This window comes from Cervus elaphus, chromosome 33 (genome assembly GCF_910594005.1).
Source record: "Cervus elaphus chromosome 33, mCerEla1.1, whole genome shotgun sequence".
Classification (NCBI taxonomy): Eukaryota; Metazoa; Chordata; class Mammalia; order Artiodactyla; family Cervidae; genus Cervus; species Cervus elaphus.
In genome coordinates, this window is record NC_057847.1 from 42,192,501 (window position 1) to 42,213,030 (window position 20,530).

At 37.8% G+C, this 20,530-nt stretch overlaps 1 protein-coding gene across 5 annotated transcripts in view; it reads right to left on the reverse strand.

Moving 5' to 3' along the window:
* Positions 1 to 2,372: 2,372 nt before the first annotated feature.
* Positions 2,373 to 20,530, reverse strand: part of GPD2 (glycerol-3-phosphate dehydrogenase 2) — a 224,478-nt gene continuing 206,320 nt past the window's right edge. For 4 of the 5 annotated variants that reach the window (XM_043894645.1, XM_043894644.1, XM_043894642.1 and 1 more), the window contains 8 exons: positions 17,746 to 17,880; positions 17,310 to 17,485; positions 16,608 to 16,739; positions 15,407 to 15,565; positions 9,013 to 9,125; positions 8,847 to 8,925; positions 8,559 to 8,657; positions 2,373 to 5,706 (listed from right to left, as the gene is read on the reverse strand). In XM_043894645.1, coding sequence (XP_043750580.1) covers positions 5,581 to 5,706; positions 8,559 to 8,657; positions 8,847 to 8,925; positions 9,013 to 9,125; positions 15,407 to 15,565; positions 16,608 to 16,739; positions 17,310 to 17,485; positions 17,746 to 17,880 — 1,019 coding nt within the window. In that variant the 3' untranslated portion in view covers positions 2,373 to 5,580. The remainder of the gene's footprint in view (positions 5,707 to 8,558; positions 8,658 to 8,846; positions 8,926 to 9,012; positions 9,126 to 15,406; positions 15,566 to 16,607; positions 16,740 to 17,309; positions 17,486 to 17,745; positions 17,881 to 20,530) is intronic. The other variant, XM_043894647.1, reaches the window with a different exon arrangement.

Genomic DNA, 20,530 nt, shown 5'->3' on the forward strand with positions numbered 1-20,530 from the left:
GTCTTTCCAAACAAATAATGAAATGAACTGGGGCTGGAGCTGGGGCAGGGGATGGGGGGGTTGGGGGGTGGGCAAGGTAATTTATGAAAACATGGTACACCATAATTTAGCCATTTTTCTGCAATAAGGATGGCAAATGATTCATGGGGTAAAATGAAATATTTCTCGCTGTCATTTCAATGGATCTAAGATTTACAGCTTCTTAACTTGGATAGGAGAAACTCTGTATGCATAAAAATGAATTGTAAATCAATTAATGATGGGATGAAAAACAAAAAAAATTAATTTTAAGCAAAGAAGAGAAAAACCTAACAAGCAACGAATTAAAAGGGAGAAGCAGCAGCTATTTACTCTAAGACCTTTGAAAAAAGGAGGGAAAGGAGAGAAAACTGGATGCTTTAAAGAGGGCATGAAGGTCAGGTTAAAGGAAAGTGATCTGTTGATCGAGCTCATTACATTGACATCGCTTAGACAAACAGAGGAAGGTAGCTTTTAAAGCAAAACCATATATGCCTAAGTTGGATTTTTTAAAGAAATCTCACACACAATAAAAGTTAGAGCCAGTTTTATAGTATGAGGTTGGATAAAGAAATCCTATGAGCATGAAAAAGCAGCCTCCAATTCAAGATTCTCCTTTACCTGTTTTTTCAATAGGCACTAGGGCCAAAAGAACAAAACAAAACAACTTCTACATTTCCCAACTCCTTGAAACGCCACACTGTAGGAATTCCAGCAAGCAGCCACTGAAGGAGTGAACCCTGGCTCTACAGGAGCTCCTGAGGATGAGAGAAGTCCCGCTGAGGAACCAACACAGGGGGCTCGGCAGACTCAGAGTGGGTGGAACCGGCGACACCACGTGCCACGTTCTACTACCCAAGTGAGACTCAATCCTCCCGTCTCTTCCGCTGAAACATGAACTATTATCTGTGATTACAGGATACACACCTAAATCTACATGGATTCAAGCAACCCCCGTGTGAATACCTGGAATGACAGGGAACGGATGGGAGGGTTTGTTAAGCAATGCAATTTGATGCCGCAGGCGGAGGATGAAGACAGCCTCAATCATTTTGCAAAAGTGGTATTCTGTTTAGGTCAAATAAACCTTACTGTTCTGGATCAAGTATCTAACAACGTGCAAAGGTATTTATTGATTTTTGCCAAGGGTCCACAGGACCTGCAGAACTATCTGTGGTGTCATTGTGGCTGGCGTATCTCTTCTTCTGTGCATGTGTTTCACACTCAGGGTAGCTAATTATAGGCCTAAAATACAAGGTACAGGCATAGAAGGCCCATTGACTCCAACCCTTGATACAGAACTTCTCTAGTTGTAAAGGTGCCATAACAATTGAAAATTTCTGTTGTCTGCTTCCTTCCTAAGTCAAATGTAGGTGAAATCTGCCATGAGAGATAATGTGGTATTGACCAAGATTGCAAAGTATTGATGTGAGTATCTATTTCTCTTCCTTGGATTACCCAAAATTTTACACATTTTGAAAACCAGGAGCAATGTATTTTGACAAATTTTATGTTGACAAATTTTAAATTGCTATGAACTGTGATGAGCTAAATCAATAAACAGTGTTTTGAGCTGTTAGATATTTTTTCCAGGCCTTGAACAAACAGTTCACTGTTCCAAGTCTGTCTGGGGACTAGTGCTCTGTGTTATTCTATATGATTTCAAAGAACCTCAGAAGCACACACAGGCCTTTGAGCACGCAAAACCAAGAGGCAGTGCTTCTAAACCACAAATGGAGACAATGCTCCATATACATGTGTAAATTAAAACCTATAAAATAACATAGGCATTATAAAATTTGTGTTAAAACTGATAACAGCTTTACTGATTTACTGACAATGAAAATATATAGCATTTTTTCTGTCAGAGCATTTATCAACACTTGGCAACCCTACACTAACTTGACATGTAAGATGATCAAAATGGATTATGTAATCTTTCCCATTCATTTCTATTGATTTTGGTTATGATAAAATTCATCAGTGTGCCTGGGAATGCTCAGGCTAAAAGGCTCTGGTTGACAAAAGGAAAAAAAAAAAAGGAAAAAAAGAATTCAACAGAGTTGTAATAGGATGCATGTAATTTTAGAATAGGATTGCACAAATACAGAAGTCGTGCCCTAAAGGCTCCAACAACAAATTAATACAAATAAATCTGGCAGTCTCATAAAATTACATCAGTCTATGCAGGGATTCACTTTTGAGATAAAATTACAAAATTGCAAGCAAAAAATATTAATGTGTGAATGCAATTAAAAATACAGTTTGTGAAAATATTTCCAAACTTTTTTTTAAACTACAAGTCATCAAAGTTATTTCTCTAACTGCAAGGTACATCAACATGCCAGTAAACGGACCATTTTAATCAGCTTTATTGATTCATGCTTTCAGTTCTTATTCAGTTAAAAACAAGGCACATTAAATACATCCTCTTACTGCTCTATAAATGCATGCAGCTCATTCTGTATATCAAAAGTAATAAATAATGGCGATAAAACACCAAGACAGTTATAAAAATGACAACCCAGCCTCAAACATAGTATTTAACAGTCCAATCTAGAACAATAACCAAACATAAAACATAAAAATGCCATATATGAAAACATGCAGTGTGTATATCGACTCCAGAACTGGGCATATACTTGATATTCTTTCAAAGCACAGTAGGGCTTTTTTACTCCCTACAAAGGGTTGACATAATGCAAAACAGTGCAAGTTATTAGTGTCACTGACTTCAATATTATTACATTCATATGCCAAAAATCTTTACAAATACATAAAAAAGGGAAATAAGATCAAAGATTATTCTTACAGTATGTTCAGTAAAAGAATGAAATTTTGTTGTTGTACAAAAGAGCAAACTACATACTTTGAAAAAGACAATACAAAGCTAGAAACTAAAGCAGAATAGGGAGTATGCATTTAGTAGTGGAAATCCTAAAGTTAAACTGATTGAAAGCAAGAATATTGCAAACAGCATGACGGCAATGAGGCAGACAACCCTGGCTTAACAAATAATCTGGCATTATCCCTATTGTTATGACTGTGAGAAGGGCTACTGAAGGGAACATGCAGCTCTCCACCACAGATGGGGGTTCCTTCACCTGAATCCCATTAAAGGCTCTTTAAACAAATCACTTGATGACAAAAGACAGTTTCCACATACCCCACACCCAGCCCAACAAAATCAGCTAATACCATATTTATACAAAAAATTTAAAAAATTCTTTTGCGCTTGGAATAGATTTTGAATCACACTTACACCCCACCCCCCATTTCTTCTCTCCTTTTCTGAAATCAGGTAAAGAAGCTGTACAGGTTTAATTAAGAACTTTATACAAAATGCGTGGGTGCTTTATTCACAGTAAAGACTTGGAACCAGCTCATTTCCAAGACGAGACTCTGGGATTGGTGAAGGAGCGTATGTTTTAGAATTAGCAGATTTTAAGCAAAGGCAGATATGCTCAAAGGAAGAAAAGTGTGCTTTTCTTTGTCCTTAAAGGAACTTCACTCAAAGCAAAGCGTGCACAAACAAGGCCTCTTTTCAAATACAGTCCTGCCCAGGCCACTCAGGTTATATGCCCAGTCCCTACTGTAATGGATTCAGGGGGGATACAAGCCATTGTTATCTTGATTTAACTAGAAATGGAGAGAAAGAGAGACAGCACAAATGTATAATACTGTGGTACATCATCTCTGATGTTTTAAAGGACAGCTCTTCTATTAAGGGTCGCTGGGCTCTAAACAGTGAAATTACTGTCTTGATAGGAAAACAAAATTACAAAACCACATGCATCTATTATTTTAAAAAAGAAAAAGGAAAAGAAACCAGTGCAAAAAAAAAAATCACACCTTAAAAGAAAAAGTTCACAGTGATACTTGGGAGCCTCACTTGCTCAGTTTTAGGTTTTCCTTAAGGAAGTGGCAAGTCTAAACTTCATTTTAAAAGCAAAATGAGTTACCGTGCTACCTTATCTGTTTCTGAGGTGAGGGTGGGGGCTTAGGTGAGTTAACCTCCAGTGTGTATATTATCACAGACAGGCTCATGCCCAACTCAAATGAGACATAAAGATACTCTACAATGTTGACATATATAGAAATAACAGCACAAAAGTGTTTTATGTACCAGTTTGAAAAATTAAGTCTGCACAATGAAAACCTGACATTAAAAAAGGGTCACATTTCCTATTTTATACACAATGTGATCTTAAAAATCAAAAGAAGCAGGTATTTAACTTCACAAGAGGAAGCATGAAGAAGACATATTCAGACGACTGGCTAAAATGCCACCAAAGTATTACAAAAGCATGCCAAATTGGCCCTTTAAATTCAGTATATTATGTATTTGCTAAATTCTGGGCAGACTGATCTTTTTGTTTCGTCTTTCTGTGACTGTGTATGTGTGTGATGGTGGACATGTGTGAGTGTGTGTCAAGGATGGTTTTCTTTTTTTCTTTTTGGTTGAGAACGTTTCCATTTAGTACAGAAGGAGAAAGGCTTTAAGCAATTAAAATGACCATGAACATTGTAATTGTGTGCCTTTTTACAAATAATTATAATTAAAGTTAACTAATAGGCTATTTCTATTCTCTTTTACTATCTGTTTACAAATATTCCCTCCAACTGATATAATAACCTGAGCAAAATAGGCCATGTTCGATGGTATCACATGCTCCAACATCTAGGATTTGAGAATTGAAAACTGTGCTATATATGTGGATATATGAACATAGGTTTTTAATCCTTAAATTTATTACAACTGTAAAGATTTGAGAAATCTAGTCCCATCCCACTGTATCCAACTTGCCACTTAAATGCTGGTTTTAAAATAAGAAAAGCAGGGATCTTCCTGGCAACTGTAATAGTCAAAGAAAAACCAGCAGTGACTGGGGGGAAAAATGAACTGCTGAGATGAAACTATCACTGTAACTCCCAGCAAATGTCAATGCTATCCTTATATCTCATACCTGTGATTCTGGAAGCTTTCAGAGCTTCTCTTTGAGACTTGCTCTTATAACCAGATCTAAACTTTTTTTCCCTCTCCAGTTTACCAGTCATGCTCTAGATATAAAGTCTGGATAAAGAAGGCAGACAAGCTGGAGGAAGAAGAGGGCTGAGAGGTCTCCAGAAATGCTATTAATAGGTCCCACTCAATTTAAGAACAAATATTATCAACAAGCTTAATATCCAGAGCTTTGTGCATCTCACAAAATGCTTCTAGCTTCTGGTTTCAATTTTTGTCAAAATATTCTGCCTCTCAAATTGACTTAGAATAAATGAATAAACAAAAAGGGAGTCTGTCCAGTCTAACAGAGCACAAAATAAGAGCGGAACAGTAAATCAGTGTGCACTGAAAATGAGAACAGATGACAAAATACACTTTTAAGAAGCTAGACTGAATGGCAAATACCAATAAAGGGTCTACATTGACATCTAAAGCTTTGGAATGTTTCCCAGTGTTAAAACAAGGCAGCTATCCGTGTCTACTGTTTTGGAGTGGTGTCAGTCCCCTCTGGTTTGTTACATGATGATGTTTGTCGGCTGTGGATTCACTGCTCAGACTCACAATCCTCCACAACTTCGGTCCACAGGGATGGGAACTCTTCTATCGAGGTTTTCTTCAGCAGTTTTCATGAGTATAGCGAGCCGGCTTCCAGACACCCTTCCTTTTTGAATAGCACTCATCAGCTTAAAGAGAAAATAGGTAACAGATTCAAAAGGCCGACCAGCTTACTCCTGGTCTTCACAGCATTTTAATGGTAACCCTTGCAGCAGGTGAGGATAATTAAATGCCCCCATCAAAAACCATAGCAGGTACTACAGTTCACAGAAGAAACTACAATTTTCAAACATTTCGAAAAGGGGAAAAGGGGCAGGTATTTTGCCAGGGCTGCAAAAACGAACACCTATCTAGCAAATCAGTCTGCCTTTAAAATGCAGATTGAATAAATCACATTTTGCCCCTTAATGAGCTCAGCGCATATACATTTTTTTGAGCAACTCAAATATTGAATCTTTAATTCCATTTTAAAATCTTAAAAAGGAATCTCAGGGATTGAACAAAGACAAACCATGACATATTTAACTACTCTTTTTTAGTGTTATTGTACTTGACAACTTCAAGTCCCCCAAATCCAAATTCCTTAAAGACTTTTTAAAATCATTTACATTTAAGTCCTTGAAAATGGACCCAGAGATCTACCTTAAGAAGTAAAAGCACTCCACAGCCCAGATTTTAGCTAATTCATTTTTATCCAGTGGATAAAATCAGAATTAGTCTTGAAATTACATGCAGTCAGCGGGCAAAGGCCTTTAATCTGGAAGGCACTGTGCAATTATAAGCGTGGGGATTTTTTTTTTCCTTTTCAAGTTGATGTGGTTTTAACTATTTGCTTTTCTTGATCTCACTTCTTCAATATTTTTTATCTATTTTTTAAAGAACTGATTTAATCATTCATCAGGAGTATGTATATATAGACATGTAAATCCTCAAAATATTTGCAGGGTTATAGTTTCTAGCCTAAAGAGATACATTTCTTAAAAATGACTCTGAATAAGGGTCAGAGGCATCTGCCAAGGGGCTGGATCAGAATTTCATGACCTTATTAAAAGCTGTTTCACAAGCTATTGTTTATTAGAGATGAACTCCTACATGCAGAAGTGTCATTAGAGTCCAAACCTAAAAAATAAAGTCATGTAATGATGCAGAATCTACAGAGATCTTCCATGAGGATTATTTAAAAATATCTATATTCAAAACTGTCTAATGGGATACACACGGGCTCTTAATCTTCAGAAAAGGAAACTATTTTAATATAAATGAAACAAAATCCTGAAAAGATACTCTCCACCTATGAACGGTATAACCAAGAATGCTGACATCTAAAGACAGCGAGGTCTTGTTTACTGTTTTGTCTGATTCAATGAATACCTTCAAAGTTTATCAGCACTAACAGAACTGAGAGAGCTGGAGTGTTTTTTTCCTTTATCCATAAAGGTTGTGTGATGTATCAACTTTTAAAAAATCAAAGTTTTCTTCAAACATTACATATATCTTAAAACCATATTACAAGAAAAAATAATATTTGGGTGTGAATATATTTCATAGGAAATATAATCAGCGTTTTTTAAGTTGAAAATTATACTATGTATGCACTTAGTAAAGCATGAATAGTCTCTTTCATTTAGAATTGGACAAGAAATAATTATTAAAAAGACTACAAGAAAACTTGCAGGTGGTTTAAATTATTTTCTATGTGTTTAGCTCTACTGCACTCAAGAAAATTACTTAACACCCAAAATCCATATCCATAACATTAGACTCTTATTGTTTCTAAGACCTCAGGTCTTTGAACCCTAAATGCTGTTGTTTATTTACAACCTGTATGAAATGAAGCATTAAATATTTGAAGAAAAGTTTTCTAAAATCCTGAGACAGACAAAAAAATTTCTCAAGGAAAACTAAACAAAAAATGTATGAAATGGTTTCTAATTTTCAAGCATACATTTTAAACTCAATTTCAAATGTCCACCTAGTTAAACAGTAAGCTAAAGAAGTAACATTCTTTTTTGTAATGCTGGACACAACCCGTGAAAATTTTCTGCATTTAGATTCAACAATGCTCTTATCTGCTGCTCATCTCCAGAGAGACAATTACCATTTCCTTTGCCTTGATCTTGTTTGTTTAACTTGACACAGTGAAGAAAGGGCTGACATTGACCAAAATCCCCAGCATTAATTTATTTCATGTTCAGCATTCATCATTGCCATGGTGCAAGCAAGACCTGGCATTCATTTGAAATACCTGCCCAAGAAGCACTACAGAAAAAACCTGGCCTGTCTGGAAACCAATACATTCTTCATAAGAGCAGAGTTCTATGGACAGTTACAAATAATGTATGAGGTTGTTGAGTTTCCTTCTTTTAAGGAACTTTTAAGGATTTATGTGTAGCATCCATTTTGAAGTAACAAAATTTACTTTCTTTCCAGTTATTATTAAACAACTGAACCTTGAATAAGGGGAAAATTAGAAATAAAGATGCTTGGATTACATGGTCTTGACTCTAGAATGTAGCTTTCCTTTCTCTTGCTTTTCAGGTTTGTTATAATGTAAGAATATAACCATTGCATTTTGGGTTCTCTAGTGAATATGATTCTCGAATGAACACAACTTTGATTTCTTTAAACTTCCTCTATTAAAAATAAACTTTGTACATTAGAAATAAAGAAGTGTCCAGCAGTGGTCTCCCTCAGCATACTTCTTTATAAAGCACATTTCTGATTTATCCCTTTAAGCCATCATTAACCTAGATTTAATCTAAATTGCCCAATACAACATAATGTATCTTATAAAAAGCTAAAGAACACACACCATGCAAAGTCATATCCTTTAAGAGGTATCAACCTTCGCTGGCTTCAAGCTTTCTTCTTTTTCAGAATGAGGTGACAACTATATCGACTCTGAAATCCATTTCTGAGTATCTATTGATGACCAATAGATAAAAAGAAAACACACTTGTTTTCTTTCACCACAACTCACCTGCAAAAATTCATTGAGTTCAACCTGTCCATTTTTATTCAAATCTACTTCATTCAGAATTTCATGTAGCGTATTTTCATCCATTTGGACATTGATACTCTAAATAAAAGGAAAGCACAAAATAATGACGTTTTGTTAAAAATTATGTATATCTTTTTATTAACATTACTAGCCTTTCAAAAATTCAGAGAGAAATATTACTTATAGATAGCACTAGATGAGAAAAAAATTATCTGGGATAATCTTTACATTCCTCTGCTATCAAAGATACTGAACCATAAAAAATACCTCTAATACACGCTGAACATCAACAATGGTAATAAAGCCTTTCTGGTCTGCATCAAATTTATGAAATCTCTTCTTGTACCTGGAACACAATGTTAAATAATGGAAAAATATACTTAGGTAAGTGAAGACAAAAAGAGAGAGAGAGATAGAAACTTATTAGAAGTACCTGTCAATGTCTGAAGGCAGCAGGCTAATTTCAGAGCGATCTGTTAACTGTTCTGATCGAGATTTATAGCCCATTTCATAATACAGAAACTTCCGGGCTGTTTCAAGTTCTTCCTAAAACACAGACACACACAAAGTTTAAAGATTTATGGAAAGAATTATTGATTTTTTTCTCCTTTTTTTCCACGTGGTTTTCTAAAGAGAAAGTGCATCCTCATTTTTCTGGCAAGGACAATTTTTTATTTCCTCTAGTTTTACTGAAGTATAACTTTATTCAATAAAATTCACCAACTTTAGGTACACAGTCTAATGTATACACTGCCACAATCAAGATAAAGAGCATTTTTATCCCCAAAAAAGCTTCCTCATTCCTATTCCAATTGATTCCTTCCCTTGACCTCTACCCCTAGGCAACCACTGATCTGATTTTGTCACCAGAGTTTTGTCTTTTCTAGAGTTTCATTTTAAAGGGTCCATATAGTATGTACTCTTCAGTGTTTTGACTACTTTCATATAGCATAACAATTCTGAGAGTCATTCATGTTGTTGCATGCTTTAATATTGTTTGTTTTTATTGCTGAATATTCCTCCACAGTATTGACTAGCAAAATCTACAGGACCAAATCTTTGTGGTTTGGTGACCAAAGAGCAATTAAAAAGTAAATAACTATTGTAATGCAGCATGCTGTATCAAGACAGACATCACGGGTTAACCAATTCTAACATTTTGTCACTAGGATGCTGTTTCAGTTCAGTTCAGTCACTCAGTCATGTCCAACTCTTTGCAACCCCATGAACCGCAGCATGCCAGGCCTCACTGTCCATCACCAACTCCCTAGTTGGATGGAAATGACAGAGCTTTGAGAAAAAACAAAACACGCTAGTCTATTGAATAGTTACTTTTCTTGTTTTCAGTGATCCCAGCCTCAACCGATACTACCTATTGTTGTGAACACTGCAATTCTACCAATTTGTTTGGAATTAGTGAAACTTTCTGACAGTAATTTTTTTTAAGTCAAAAGATTTTTTTCCTGTATCACAGCACAACAAATATTGAGTTTGCAAAAAAGTTTGTTCTGGTTTTTCCTAAGATGTTATGGTAAAACCTAAACAAGCTTTTTGACCAACCCAATAGAGCTTTCCTTCTTAAGAATTTTCTTTAAATCTAGAACTACTCTCCTGCATAACACATGATTTTAAATCCCTTCACCATGCTGGATAATTTCTCCCAAACCACAGCTAGCCTGTTATGTAATAAAATGGTCAGAAGACAACACAATACTCCAACAGAGATCTGGCAAGTACCTAGAAAGAAGTAACTATCAGCATCATTAGTCTAGATATATGATTTCTTTAGGAAACTTAAGATTGTAACTGCACTTGGGGGCAGCCATGATCCACTGTCACCTGCTATGCATTTACAGTTAACAAAAAATATATTTCTTTTTTGCATATGCTACTGTTGCTGCTGCTGCTAAGTCACTTCAGTCGTGTCCGACTCTGTGCGACCCCACAGACGGCAGCCCACCAGGCTCCCCTGTCCCTGGGATTCTCCAGGCAAGAATATTGGAGTGGGTTACCATTTCTTTCTCCAACGCATGAAAGTGAAAAGTGAAAGTGAAGTCGCTCAGTCGTGTCTGACTCTTAACGACCTCATGGACTGCAGCCTACCAGACTCCTCCATCCATGGGATTTTCCAGGCAAGAGTACTGGAGTGGGGTGCTATTGCCTTCTCCGATGCTACTGTTAAGTCTTGTCAAATCTATTATGAATGGATGGCTTTGTTTTTCTACCTAATACAATGTCTGCCATTTGTCTCTATTAAATTATTCCTAATGTAATTGCAATTTCACCCATTGCTTCAATCTATCATCAAGCATTCACTCTTCCTCCAGTTTCTTATGAGTACACCAAAGATGATCATTTGCCTAGTTACAAATCCACCATTTTTAAAAGACATCACAGGGGGCGTCATAAAATGCTTTACGGAATCCAAATACATTATGTCTATAACATTTCCTCAATCTAACAATCATGTGCTTTTCCTGAAAAGATATGTCTGAAGTGATTTTTTCTAAGTAATTAAGTATTACCTTCCAGAGATCACTACTTCTTGCTAAAGACTGATAAAACAAACTTAAATGCCATAACCTACAAAAAAGCCCAAGACCAATCCCAAGACCACTGGCTTACAGGTTATAAACTTTATTTCTCCACTTTCGTTAGTTACTCAAGGCCCAAGCAGCCAACTTAAGAATGTGGTACTACATTTGCCCACCTTCTGTCTTCTGAATCTGTTTCTATTTGCCATAATATTTTAAACCTCGACAGTAGTTAAATAAACCCCATCTGCAAATTCTCTGAGCACCCTGAGGTATATAAAATTTCTGAGTTGGCATAAAAACGCATTTAGAGCAGTCTCCTATTTAAATGCCTATTTCCTCTTATCAGTATTTATTTTGCTTTTCTCACAATGAAAATCATTCTCCTTGACAAAAAGGAGAAAAAGAAAAAACAGATTGGTATTAAACTATGAGTTGAAAGGTCCCCTCCCTTCTCTGGCAATCAAAAATCTGGTGCTAGCTACCTTTGAGCAAGGATCTAGGTTAGACTTTCTTTGTACTCTTTTCCAGTTTTAAAAGCTATTTTTAATGTTTTTAGGATTTTTGCCAGTTCCTGACACTATTCATATACATTCTTATTAGTCCTGGGTACTCTTCCGCTGTTGAGTACCTCTCTTCCCTCTGTTTAATATTTCTTGCTTATCAGTTTGCTCTGTCCATGGTCATTCCATTTCTTCACTTGCTTCCTCTTTATTCTTTTTGTTGGAATCAATTTTGAAATAATTTCCCTTTGGGAGATCCCCTCAAATCTCCTTAAGTGGTCTTTTTAAAGTCTCTCAATGAAATGTATGTTTTGTCTACAGGTTATAAAGTCTACATTACCAAGTATTACTGCAGCATTTCCCAAAATACATCCTAAAGTAATACTCGTTTCCCTTTCCACCAGCCCTTCCAACATGTGAGAGTTGGATCTGTCCCCAAATAAGCTGCCTTTGGGAGACTGACAATGTACATAAGCACTTTAAAGGCACCAAATTATCTGCACTAAAGAAAATGATTTCATTTGTTTAACTCAGAACTTCCCAAACTCTTTTGACCATATAGTCATCTTTTCACTGTTATTAATTTAGACACTGATTACTTATTTATAATTATGTATTTTTTTTAAATAGAGCTTCCCAGGTAGCTCAAGTGGCAAAGAATCTGCCTGCCAAAGCAGGAGCCACAGGAGATGAGAGTTTGACCCCTGGGTCTGGAAGATCCCCTGGAGGAGGAAATGGCAACCCATTCCAGTGTTCTTGCCTGAAGAATCCCATAGACAGAGGAGCCTGTCAGACTATAGTCCAAGGGGTCACAGAGTCAGACACGACTAAGCACGCACACACACATATTAACATATATATTTAATTGTGTAAAACACAATTTGGCAGTGTTGCATTCCTAAATATCTTCACCAACTCCTCTATCAATCCCCGACTCCCCTAGATAATGCCTTCCTCCTTAATCAGTTCTTCTAAGTTGACTGCCTTTGGTCTTAAATAATAGTTCTCCAAATCATTCTATAAATTTTGGAAAATACACACACATTTCTGAGGTGTATATATATATATATGTTGTAAACACTCGATTAAATTTGAAGATCCTTGAAACTATGAGCTATTTATTATTCCCCTAAAATACTTAGTATAATGCTCAGGATACAAGTCACTCAGTAAGTACTGACTGGTAAAAACAACCACAATTCATCTACAGAGAGTTATTTATCACCCTGCTTCTCTTTCACTTTTGCAGGTTAAATAATCCCAGTGCTTTTAACCTTTTCTTAGAAGTCCAGTAACCTTTAATTCTTTTTCCCCTTTCCTTTGTTCTCTCTAGACTATCTACTGTTCTCATGAATACTCCTCTGTCTCAGATACTGAGTAATAACCTTAGGTCTCTTATTTCTGTTATTTTGTTTGTTTAGGGGACTGGGAGAATATTTCTGAGTACATAAATCTGCTCATAAAACCTAAACCCATGTAAATCTAGTTTCCTCGGGAGAGCTGAACATAGCCAGTTCACAGAGTTTTCTGCCTTTTTCCTACCTCCTATGGCCTGCATTCCTAGCACAAAGCACCTTCCTGCATAGTCAAATCACTCCAACCATAATTTTTACAGGAACCCATTATCCCCAGTCCTTCTGCATGGTAGAAATGAGTGGCAGTAGCACAGGAGTAAGTTTCACTCTAGTGTTGCCTCACTATATAGCTTCAAAACTGGCCAAACCCAAACTCAAAACCAGAAGAGCTATATAAACCAGTCCCGCCAATGCAGAGGCAACAGGGCGGGGTGGGAAAAGGGTGTGCTCCGGGATCTGGATCCCTGGCTTCAATCCCAGTTCCACAATCTACTAGTTGTATGAACTCTCACTGGGACTTACTCCCTGCGTCTGTTTTCTCATCTGCAAAATGAGGGTAAAGGCTATGCCTGACAGCACTGTGACCAGGGTTAAGAAGTTCTTTTCAGTGATTTTACCACACATGTGGCATGAAAATGACTGATGGAGAATATTTTAAATGTAGGGCTATATCTTCACCCCTGAAGACTGATTCTAACAGACTGTTAGTCGCTCAGTCGTGTCCGACTCTTTGCAACCCCATGGACTGTAGCCCACCAGGCTCCTCTGTCCATGGAATTCTCCAGGTAAGAATACTGGAGTGGGTTGCATTTCCTTCTCCAGGGGATCTTTCCGACCCAGTGATCAAACCTGGGTCTCTTGCATCGCCTACATCGGCAGGAGGATTCTTTACCGCTAGCGCCACCTGGGATATACTACATGGGCTGAATTGTATCCTCCCAAATTCATATCCTGACAGCCTAACCTCCAATATGACAGGATTTGGAGATGGGACTTTGGGGAGGTAACTAATTTTAGATAAATCTTGTTGGGATTAGCATACTCAATAGAACAGACCAGACAGTGCCCCATACCTGCATCTCCTCCAGAAAGCAGCTGTCTGAAAGCCAGGAGGAAGGCTCTCACCAGAACCCAACCATCTCACCCTGGCACCCTGATCTCAGATTTCCAGTCTCCAGAACTATGAGGAATACATTTATGTTGTGTAAGCCGTTCAGTCTGTGGTATCCTGTCAGAGCAGCCTGAAGAGACTAAGACAGGTGGTGTTTAGGAAAGAGGGAGGAATCAACTCTAGGAAGGCCACTAGCTGGCTGACTAAAAGGATGAGGAGAGCCAATAACATAGAGCAACGTGGAGGCGACTGGAAAGTGTGACCAGAGCCACTGACAGCAAAGTGGCTGTGAAGGAGCCTAAATGGAATGGGTGCAAGAAAGACCAGGGGAAAGGAACTAAACCAACGAACACAGGGAACAGTTTCTGAATAAATACAAGAAAATGCCTCTGCCTGAAACTTTGGTTTAATTAAAAATCATGATGATCTGTTTATTAGAAGAGGCCCTGGGCTGTATATGTGGACATCTGAACATCAATGGTTTTCTTTTTTTAAATTTGGATATAAAGTTTCAAATGACACAAATCAATAAGCATTTGTGGTCAGGCCATAAAACCACGATTTCCTACCAAAGGCAAACTTGCAGGAGTGTGAATTTCACTGAAGAATACATTCTAAGAATGTTTTCAATGAAAACCAGAAAAGGTTCTACCCACAATCATTATTATCTTACTTTTTCAGGAATTAGGACCACAAATTTTAGAACATTTTTCTATATGGGATTTTCCAAAAACAACCAAGAAGAATATTTGGTTACAAGGATATTTGTTACCAGAATTTGTTATGATGACATATTTGTTACAAGAATATCTTTCCAGTTTCCTAAGGCCTAGTAGTATTAAACACACACAGAAATTGGCAGGAATTATAAAGTCACCACCGAAAACTATGCTAATCTCTGAACCTCTTTGCAGGGCAGGAAAAGAGACACAGATGTAGAGAACAGATATGCGGCCATGGCAGAGGGCAGAGGGGTAAGGGGGAGGGTAAACTGGAAGATTCGGTCTGACATACATGCACCACCGTGTGTAAAACAGATAGCCAGCAGGAACCTGCTCTATGTACATCACGGGCGCAGCCCCGTGCTCTGTGATGACCTGGAAGGGTGGGACGGGGTGGGGGCTGGGAAGCAGACCCAGGACGGAGGGGACATATGTATTCACGGAGCTGATTCACTTAGTTGTATGGCAGCAACTAACACGACAGTGTAAAGCCACTGCCCCCCAATTAAAACAAGAGGAAACAACTGTTAGCCTCTACTAACAGATTAAGACATTCCATGTCTGTAATGGAAAATGTGGTTTTAGAGACTTCTATATAATACCTCTTTTTTAGAATCATCCCAATTCAGTTCTCGGCCCATCAATTCAACAATCCTGGGGAGGGCCTCCTCTGCCGCCTGCACATTTAGGAAGGCCAGGCGAGTACGACGCGAAATCATATCCACGGCGGTACAAGCGTACTCCTTAATCCCGTATTTCACCTGGGTTTGAATTAAAGTAAAATGATTAATTTACGTGTTTTTTAAAAGGAGAGAAATAAAGCTTCACCTAAATCCATGCTTAGGTACAGTGACATTTTTCTTTACATACTCTGGTTCCCTCTAGCAGGCATGAAGCAAATAGTGATATCACACAAGTTCCCCATTTTTCTGCCTGCCAAAGGAGACTTGGAAATTGGAACAATTTGGGTAAGAGTTAATGTCTTCTCCTTGAACAGAAATTGGCCCAAACATGTAAACTGCATCACTTCTCAGTTACCATCCACAGTAATCACTTCTTTTGTTTATGACAAGGATGTTAATACACACAGCTGAATAGGCAAAGAAGAAGTTTAAAGTTAAAATTAAAAAGTTACAGTCTCATCTCTGAAGGCTGTCCACAGTTTTATGTCTCAGAGTAATCAGATGACAGAAGTCTTGCATTCAATCAACAACAAAATGCTTATTGGACACCCATGTTTAAGATGTAGTGAATTATACATGTCAAGTCAAGACATATCATCAGGGACTTTCCTGGCAGTCCACTGGTTAAGACTCTGCCTTCCAATGCAGAGGGTGTGAGTTTGATCCCTGGTCAGGGAGTTAAGATACCAAATGCCTCGTGGCCAAAAAACCAAAACATAAAACAGAAGCAACACTGTGACAAATTCAATAAAGACTTGAAAAATGGTCCATGTCAAAAACAAAATGTCATCAGGCAGAACATAAGTGGTACAAACTTGAGGAGCTACAAACTCTCAAAAGGGGCAAACAACTGAGTCAATAAGACTTGGGATAGCTCTGTGGAGGAGAAAGAAACCCATATTTTCTATGATTATTGTTATCACTATCAATATCACTTCAGAGATGAAATTAAAATCATGTAAGTGAAAGGAACTGTGCTGGGCAGACATTTTGCTCCAGGTTATAGCTGATATTTCTGCATTAAAACTTAGCTATGTATAACTTCTAAAGAGGACGAAGAGTGAACAGATGAAAAGTATCCCAGGGCAGATGGGAAACTTCCACAGGGCCATTTACATACCTCTGCTTCAATGTATGGAAATTCCGACACAAGACGCACTCCAACAATGGGCCACCGTTTTCCCGTCACACTTGCCATCTTGGCCACCTCAAAAGCCTTATCACCATAGGTGGCGGCAAGATGCTGGGCCACCTAAGGAAATGAAACTGCATCAGGCAGATCCTCTGAAGTATCAATGGCTTCTGGATACAAAGCAAAAACATGTACCTGCTTATCTTGTCAGGTTTTCTTTTTTTTTTTTTTTTTTTTAACAGCCTGTAACTAATAATCCTAGGAGAGCATTTGATTTTGATTTCGTGGGAGGAAACCACATGGGCTCCGAATGCTTAGGCCAGCACAAAGTCTACTACACATGTATCACTGTACCAGTGACTGATGAAGCTTCAGCTTCATTGTGCTCCTGATATCACTTCCGAAGAACAGCCTTCCTTATGCTCAAGAGAGAAAGAATTTGGGAGGTCCTGTCTGCTAGGAAGAAGCCAAACAAACCCTAGATTCTAAAACAGAAACCAAAACATGCATTGCTTTTTAGGCAACTAAAGCAAAATATTTTTTTCCATTAGTTCACTCCCACAGTACACTGTCAGAAACAAACTGAGCAATAGGAAATTCAAAGTCATGGAGGCCCCATGGTTGCCGATCCTGTTACTGCCAACAGTGAGATTAAGTCAAGAGTAAGAAGATGTGGCAATGCACACCCACCTCACTTTCAAGTCCATAGTCCTGGACGAGCCTGATGTAGAGTGTGGGGCTCCAGTCTTTGCCCCCTTGAAGGAAAAGCCCAACTGTTCTACTTGGTCCTGCTTTCAAATTGTGTGCCTTGACTGCGGCATTTATGGTATCTTCTGCCATAGATCGATAGGTTGTCCACTTTCCACCTATAAATACATTGATAAGTCATTCGTCAGGTTACTACCCATTTTTCTTACAGTTAACCATTTCTCAACTTACTAGTAAGAAAATTCACCTGTTGTTTATAACAAATGTGGCAAAGCCATGGGTAAGATTTACTCAGAATCATTAAAAAAAAAAAAAAAAAAAAACCTTCTGTTCATTAGCATTAAAAGAGATTTTGATATGAGAATTTAACTCAAGTTGCTATCTAAAGCACATTGAACGACAAGGTAGCATCCTGTACCTGCTATAGTGATAAGGCCACTCTCGCTGATGTCCACGACATGGTTTCGGGAGATGGACTTCGTGTCTGCAGACTTGGGATCTGTCACAAGGGGGCGAATACCACTCCACGCAGCCAGGACATCCCCTCTTCTCACTGGGAAGGATCAATGCCAAGAGTTAAGAGGATGACTCAAAGACATCTCAACAAGACCATGAAATAATTAATAAGCAGAAAATAGTTCAGTAAAAGGAACACATAACATGTACTTTAAAAGGGAGGAAAAGCCCTTAGATATAAGAGCTAAATGAGTGGTAAGTTACAATGGGGACGGTGACGTCCCCGGCAGTCCAGTGGTTAGGACCTTGGTTAGGTCCAGGGGTTAGGTCCGTGTTTCCATTGCAAGGGGCACAGGTTTGACCTCTGGTAGGGGAACTAAGATCCTGCATGCTGTGCAGAGCAGCCAGAAAAATGGTAAGGGAGGTGAAAAAAAAGCAAAGAACTGGAAAAATCACTGATACAGGTTCTCAAAGAGAAAACAAAATAAATGTTAGCAGCCCTCAGCTGGGACAATCTGCAGTAGTTACAAAGAACAACAACAGTAAAACAGAAACAAAAACAAACTGAACAAACCAGAAGACATGAGTTGTCATATCTCCTCCAAGAATGTATCTTGTTATCTCTTCCCAGAAAAGACAAAAATACTTATTAGGAGAAGAGGGCAATCTGGATTTCAGATCCCATTCACATCTCAATTGTGTTTTCTTATATAGTGAACCTTCTATATATTTAGACAAAGTAGACTTTGAAAAATATTTAAATATACATCCAGCAAATTCTTGTGTAAGGAAGCACAAAGGCTCTTTGAAATGACTAATTATTAGACCAGTCTAAAAAAAGAGCCCATAACCAAGTACAGGGAAAAGACCCTAAAAAGTTATACTGGATGACAGACAATCTCTCCATCTTGATCTCAAATGAAAGATAGATGTCTGGTAAAGATAACTTCATCTAAGGCTAAGGTAATCTGACATATTTTGGCATAGCTCGTTAAGGGCCACACTCTTAATATGACTACAGTCTGAAAGAAGAGGTACCCATACATCTCTACAGGGGTGTTTAATCAAACCCATATTCCAACACTGAATCTAAACAAAGGGAAAATAAAACTCATAAGCTAGTGAGGAAAACCTAAGGCTTCCGGTCTTGTTAACTGGATGCCCATGAGGGCATCTTGATGCTGGCATACCATCCCTAGATTTGCCCCCCTAAGGGGGCATCTTCTTCAACAGGTTTAATCCTAATGGTTTCCATGGAATGGGGGTTAATTCTCACTCTACACAATTCCACAAGTCTTGTAAAACCTCAACACAAACCATGCAATATTTTAATCTTTACAAAAAGCTTAACTAGGAAATTACCACTATTTTCCATTAGGGTTCAAACTGCCCTCTGAGTCAAAAATAAAACTTAGCCAACCACTTAGAACGTCATTGTGGTCACTGCAAAGTCTCAAAGTGTGTCTCTGAAATTCCTTAGGCAGCCACACTGATCAGGAATTTGGTTTCAATTCTCACAGCCTTCTGACTGATCTTAAAATTATTTGGTGGAAAACTAAACTTTCTAAAGTAAATTTAAAGCACATGTAAATAATCCTTGTGGCAAATGCTTTACCTTTTCTGGTATAACAGGCAGAAAAATGCATCTATGAATCTGTACTATCTGAAACAAAAAGACCAACCTAAAACATTTGAGTTTTTCATTCAGGGAGGAAAACTAAATGAAGCACAATATATACTGATATGATTTTTAATCCTTATTTTTGAAATTGATACTCAAAAAAAGGAAAAGAAAACATTATCAGGAAGACTTTATAACATGTCAAGAACCTTAATTTATTTTGCTTGATATCTTACCATGCAGTTTTTTAGTCTGAGAATTATATCAGATGAATACTGAGATAAAATTTACTTAAAAAGATACATTTAGGATAATCAAATTTTAGATCACATTTAAAGTAGGAATCAGGTTTTATGGCCTACAGCATTGTTATATTGTTACGTTAGAGCGTGGTTGGACCAGGGGATCTATCGTCTATCAGTTTTCTCCCAACCTTGAGATTTAATGACTTGTATGGATTATTCAAAATGCCATTTTGCAGGGGGTGGGGGGAGTTGATGAAGAATAAAGCACTTTTTACCTCTCTACCATCTAAATTAAGTAGTGACCAGTCAGGGCTGTGGTTATAATCTAGGCCCACAGGGAACAGCATAGCTAAACACGTGAAACATGAATTCTAACTTCTTGTAGAAAAGACAGCAGCAAACTGAACTAAAAGGTTTCTCTCTATTACTTATTCACCCACAATGGAAACCTTGCACACTGTTAAACTCTAATTAAAGTTCTCTTTAGAAACAGATTCACGAGCAGTGGACAGATAGCAGAGAGGACCTTCCAATACTGCTAGGAATGTCTGCAGCCATATTGTGACAAAATGGGGAACAACTGCAAGGCAAAGCCAACCCGCAGGGTGGTGGAGTGAAAGCAGTAAGGGTCTCGCACAGAGGATTTGCTCAATCACTAAATTAGTCACCTCTTGAGACTTCTTATACCTGGAGATCTTCTTTTACAAGACAATGCATTCTTTACTTTATAACAACAAAAAATACAGATTCAGTGACTCTAATAAATTGAGTATTTGCTTCTAAATTGTCTATGGAAGTACCTCTAGCTTCCGTAGAATTGTTCCATAGACTTTTCTGCAGTGATGGAACTGTTTTGTACCTACACTGTCTAATTCACTAGC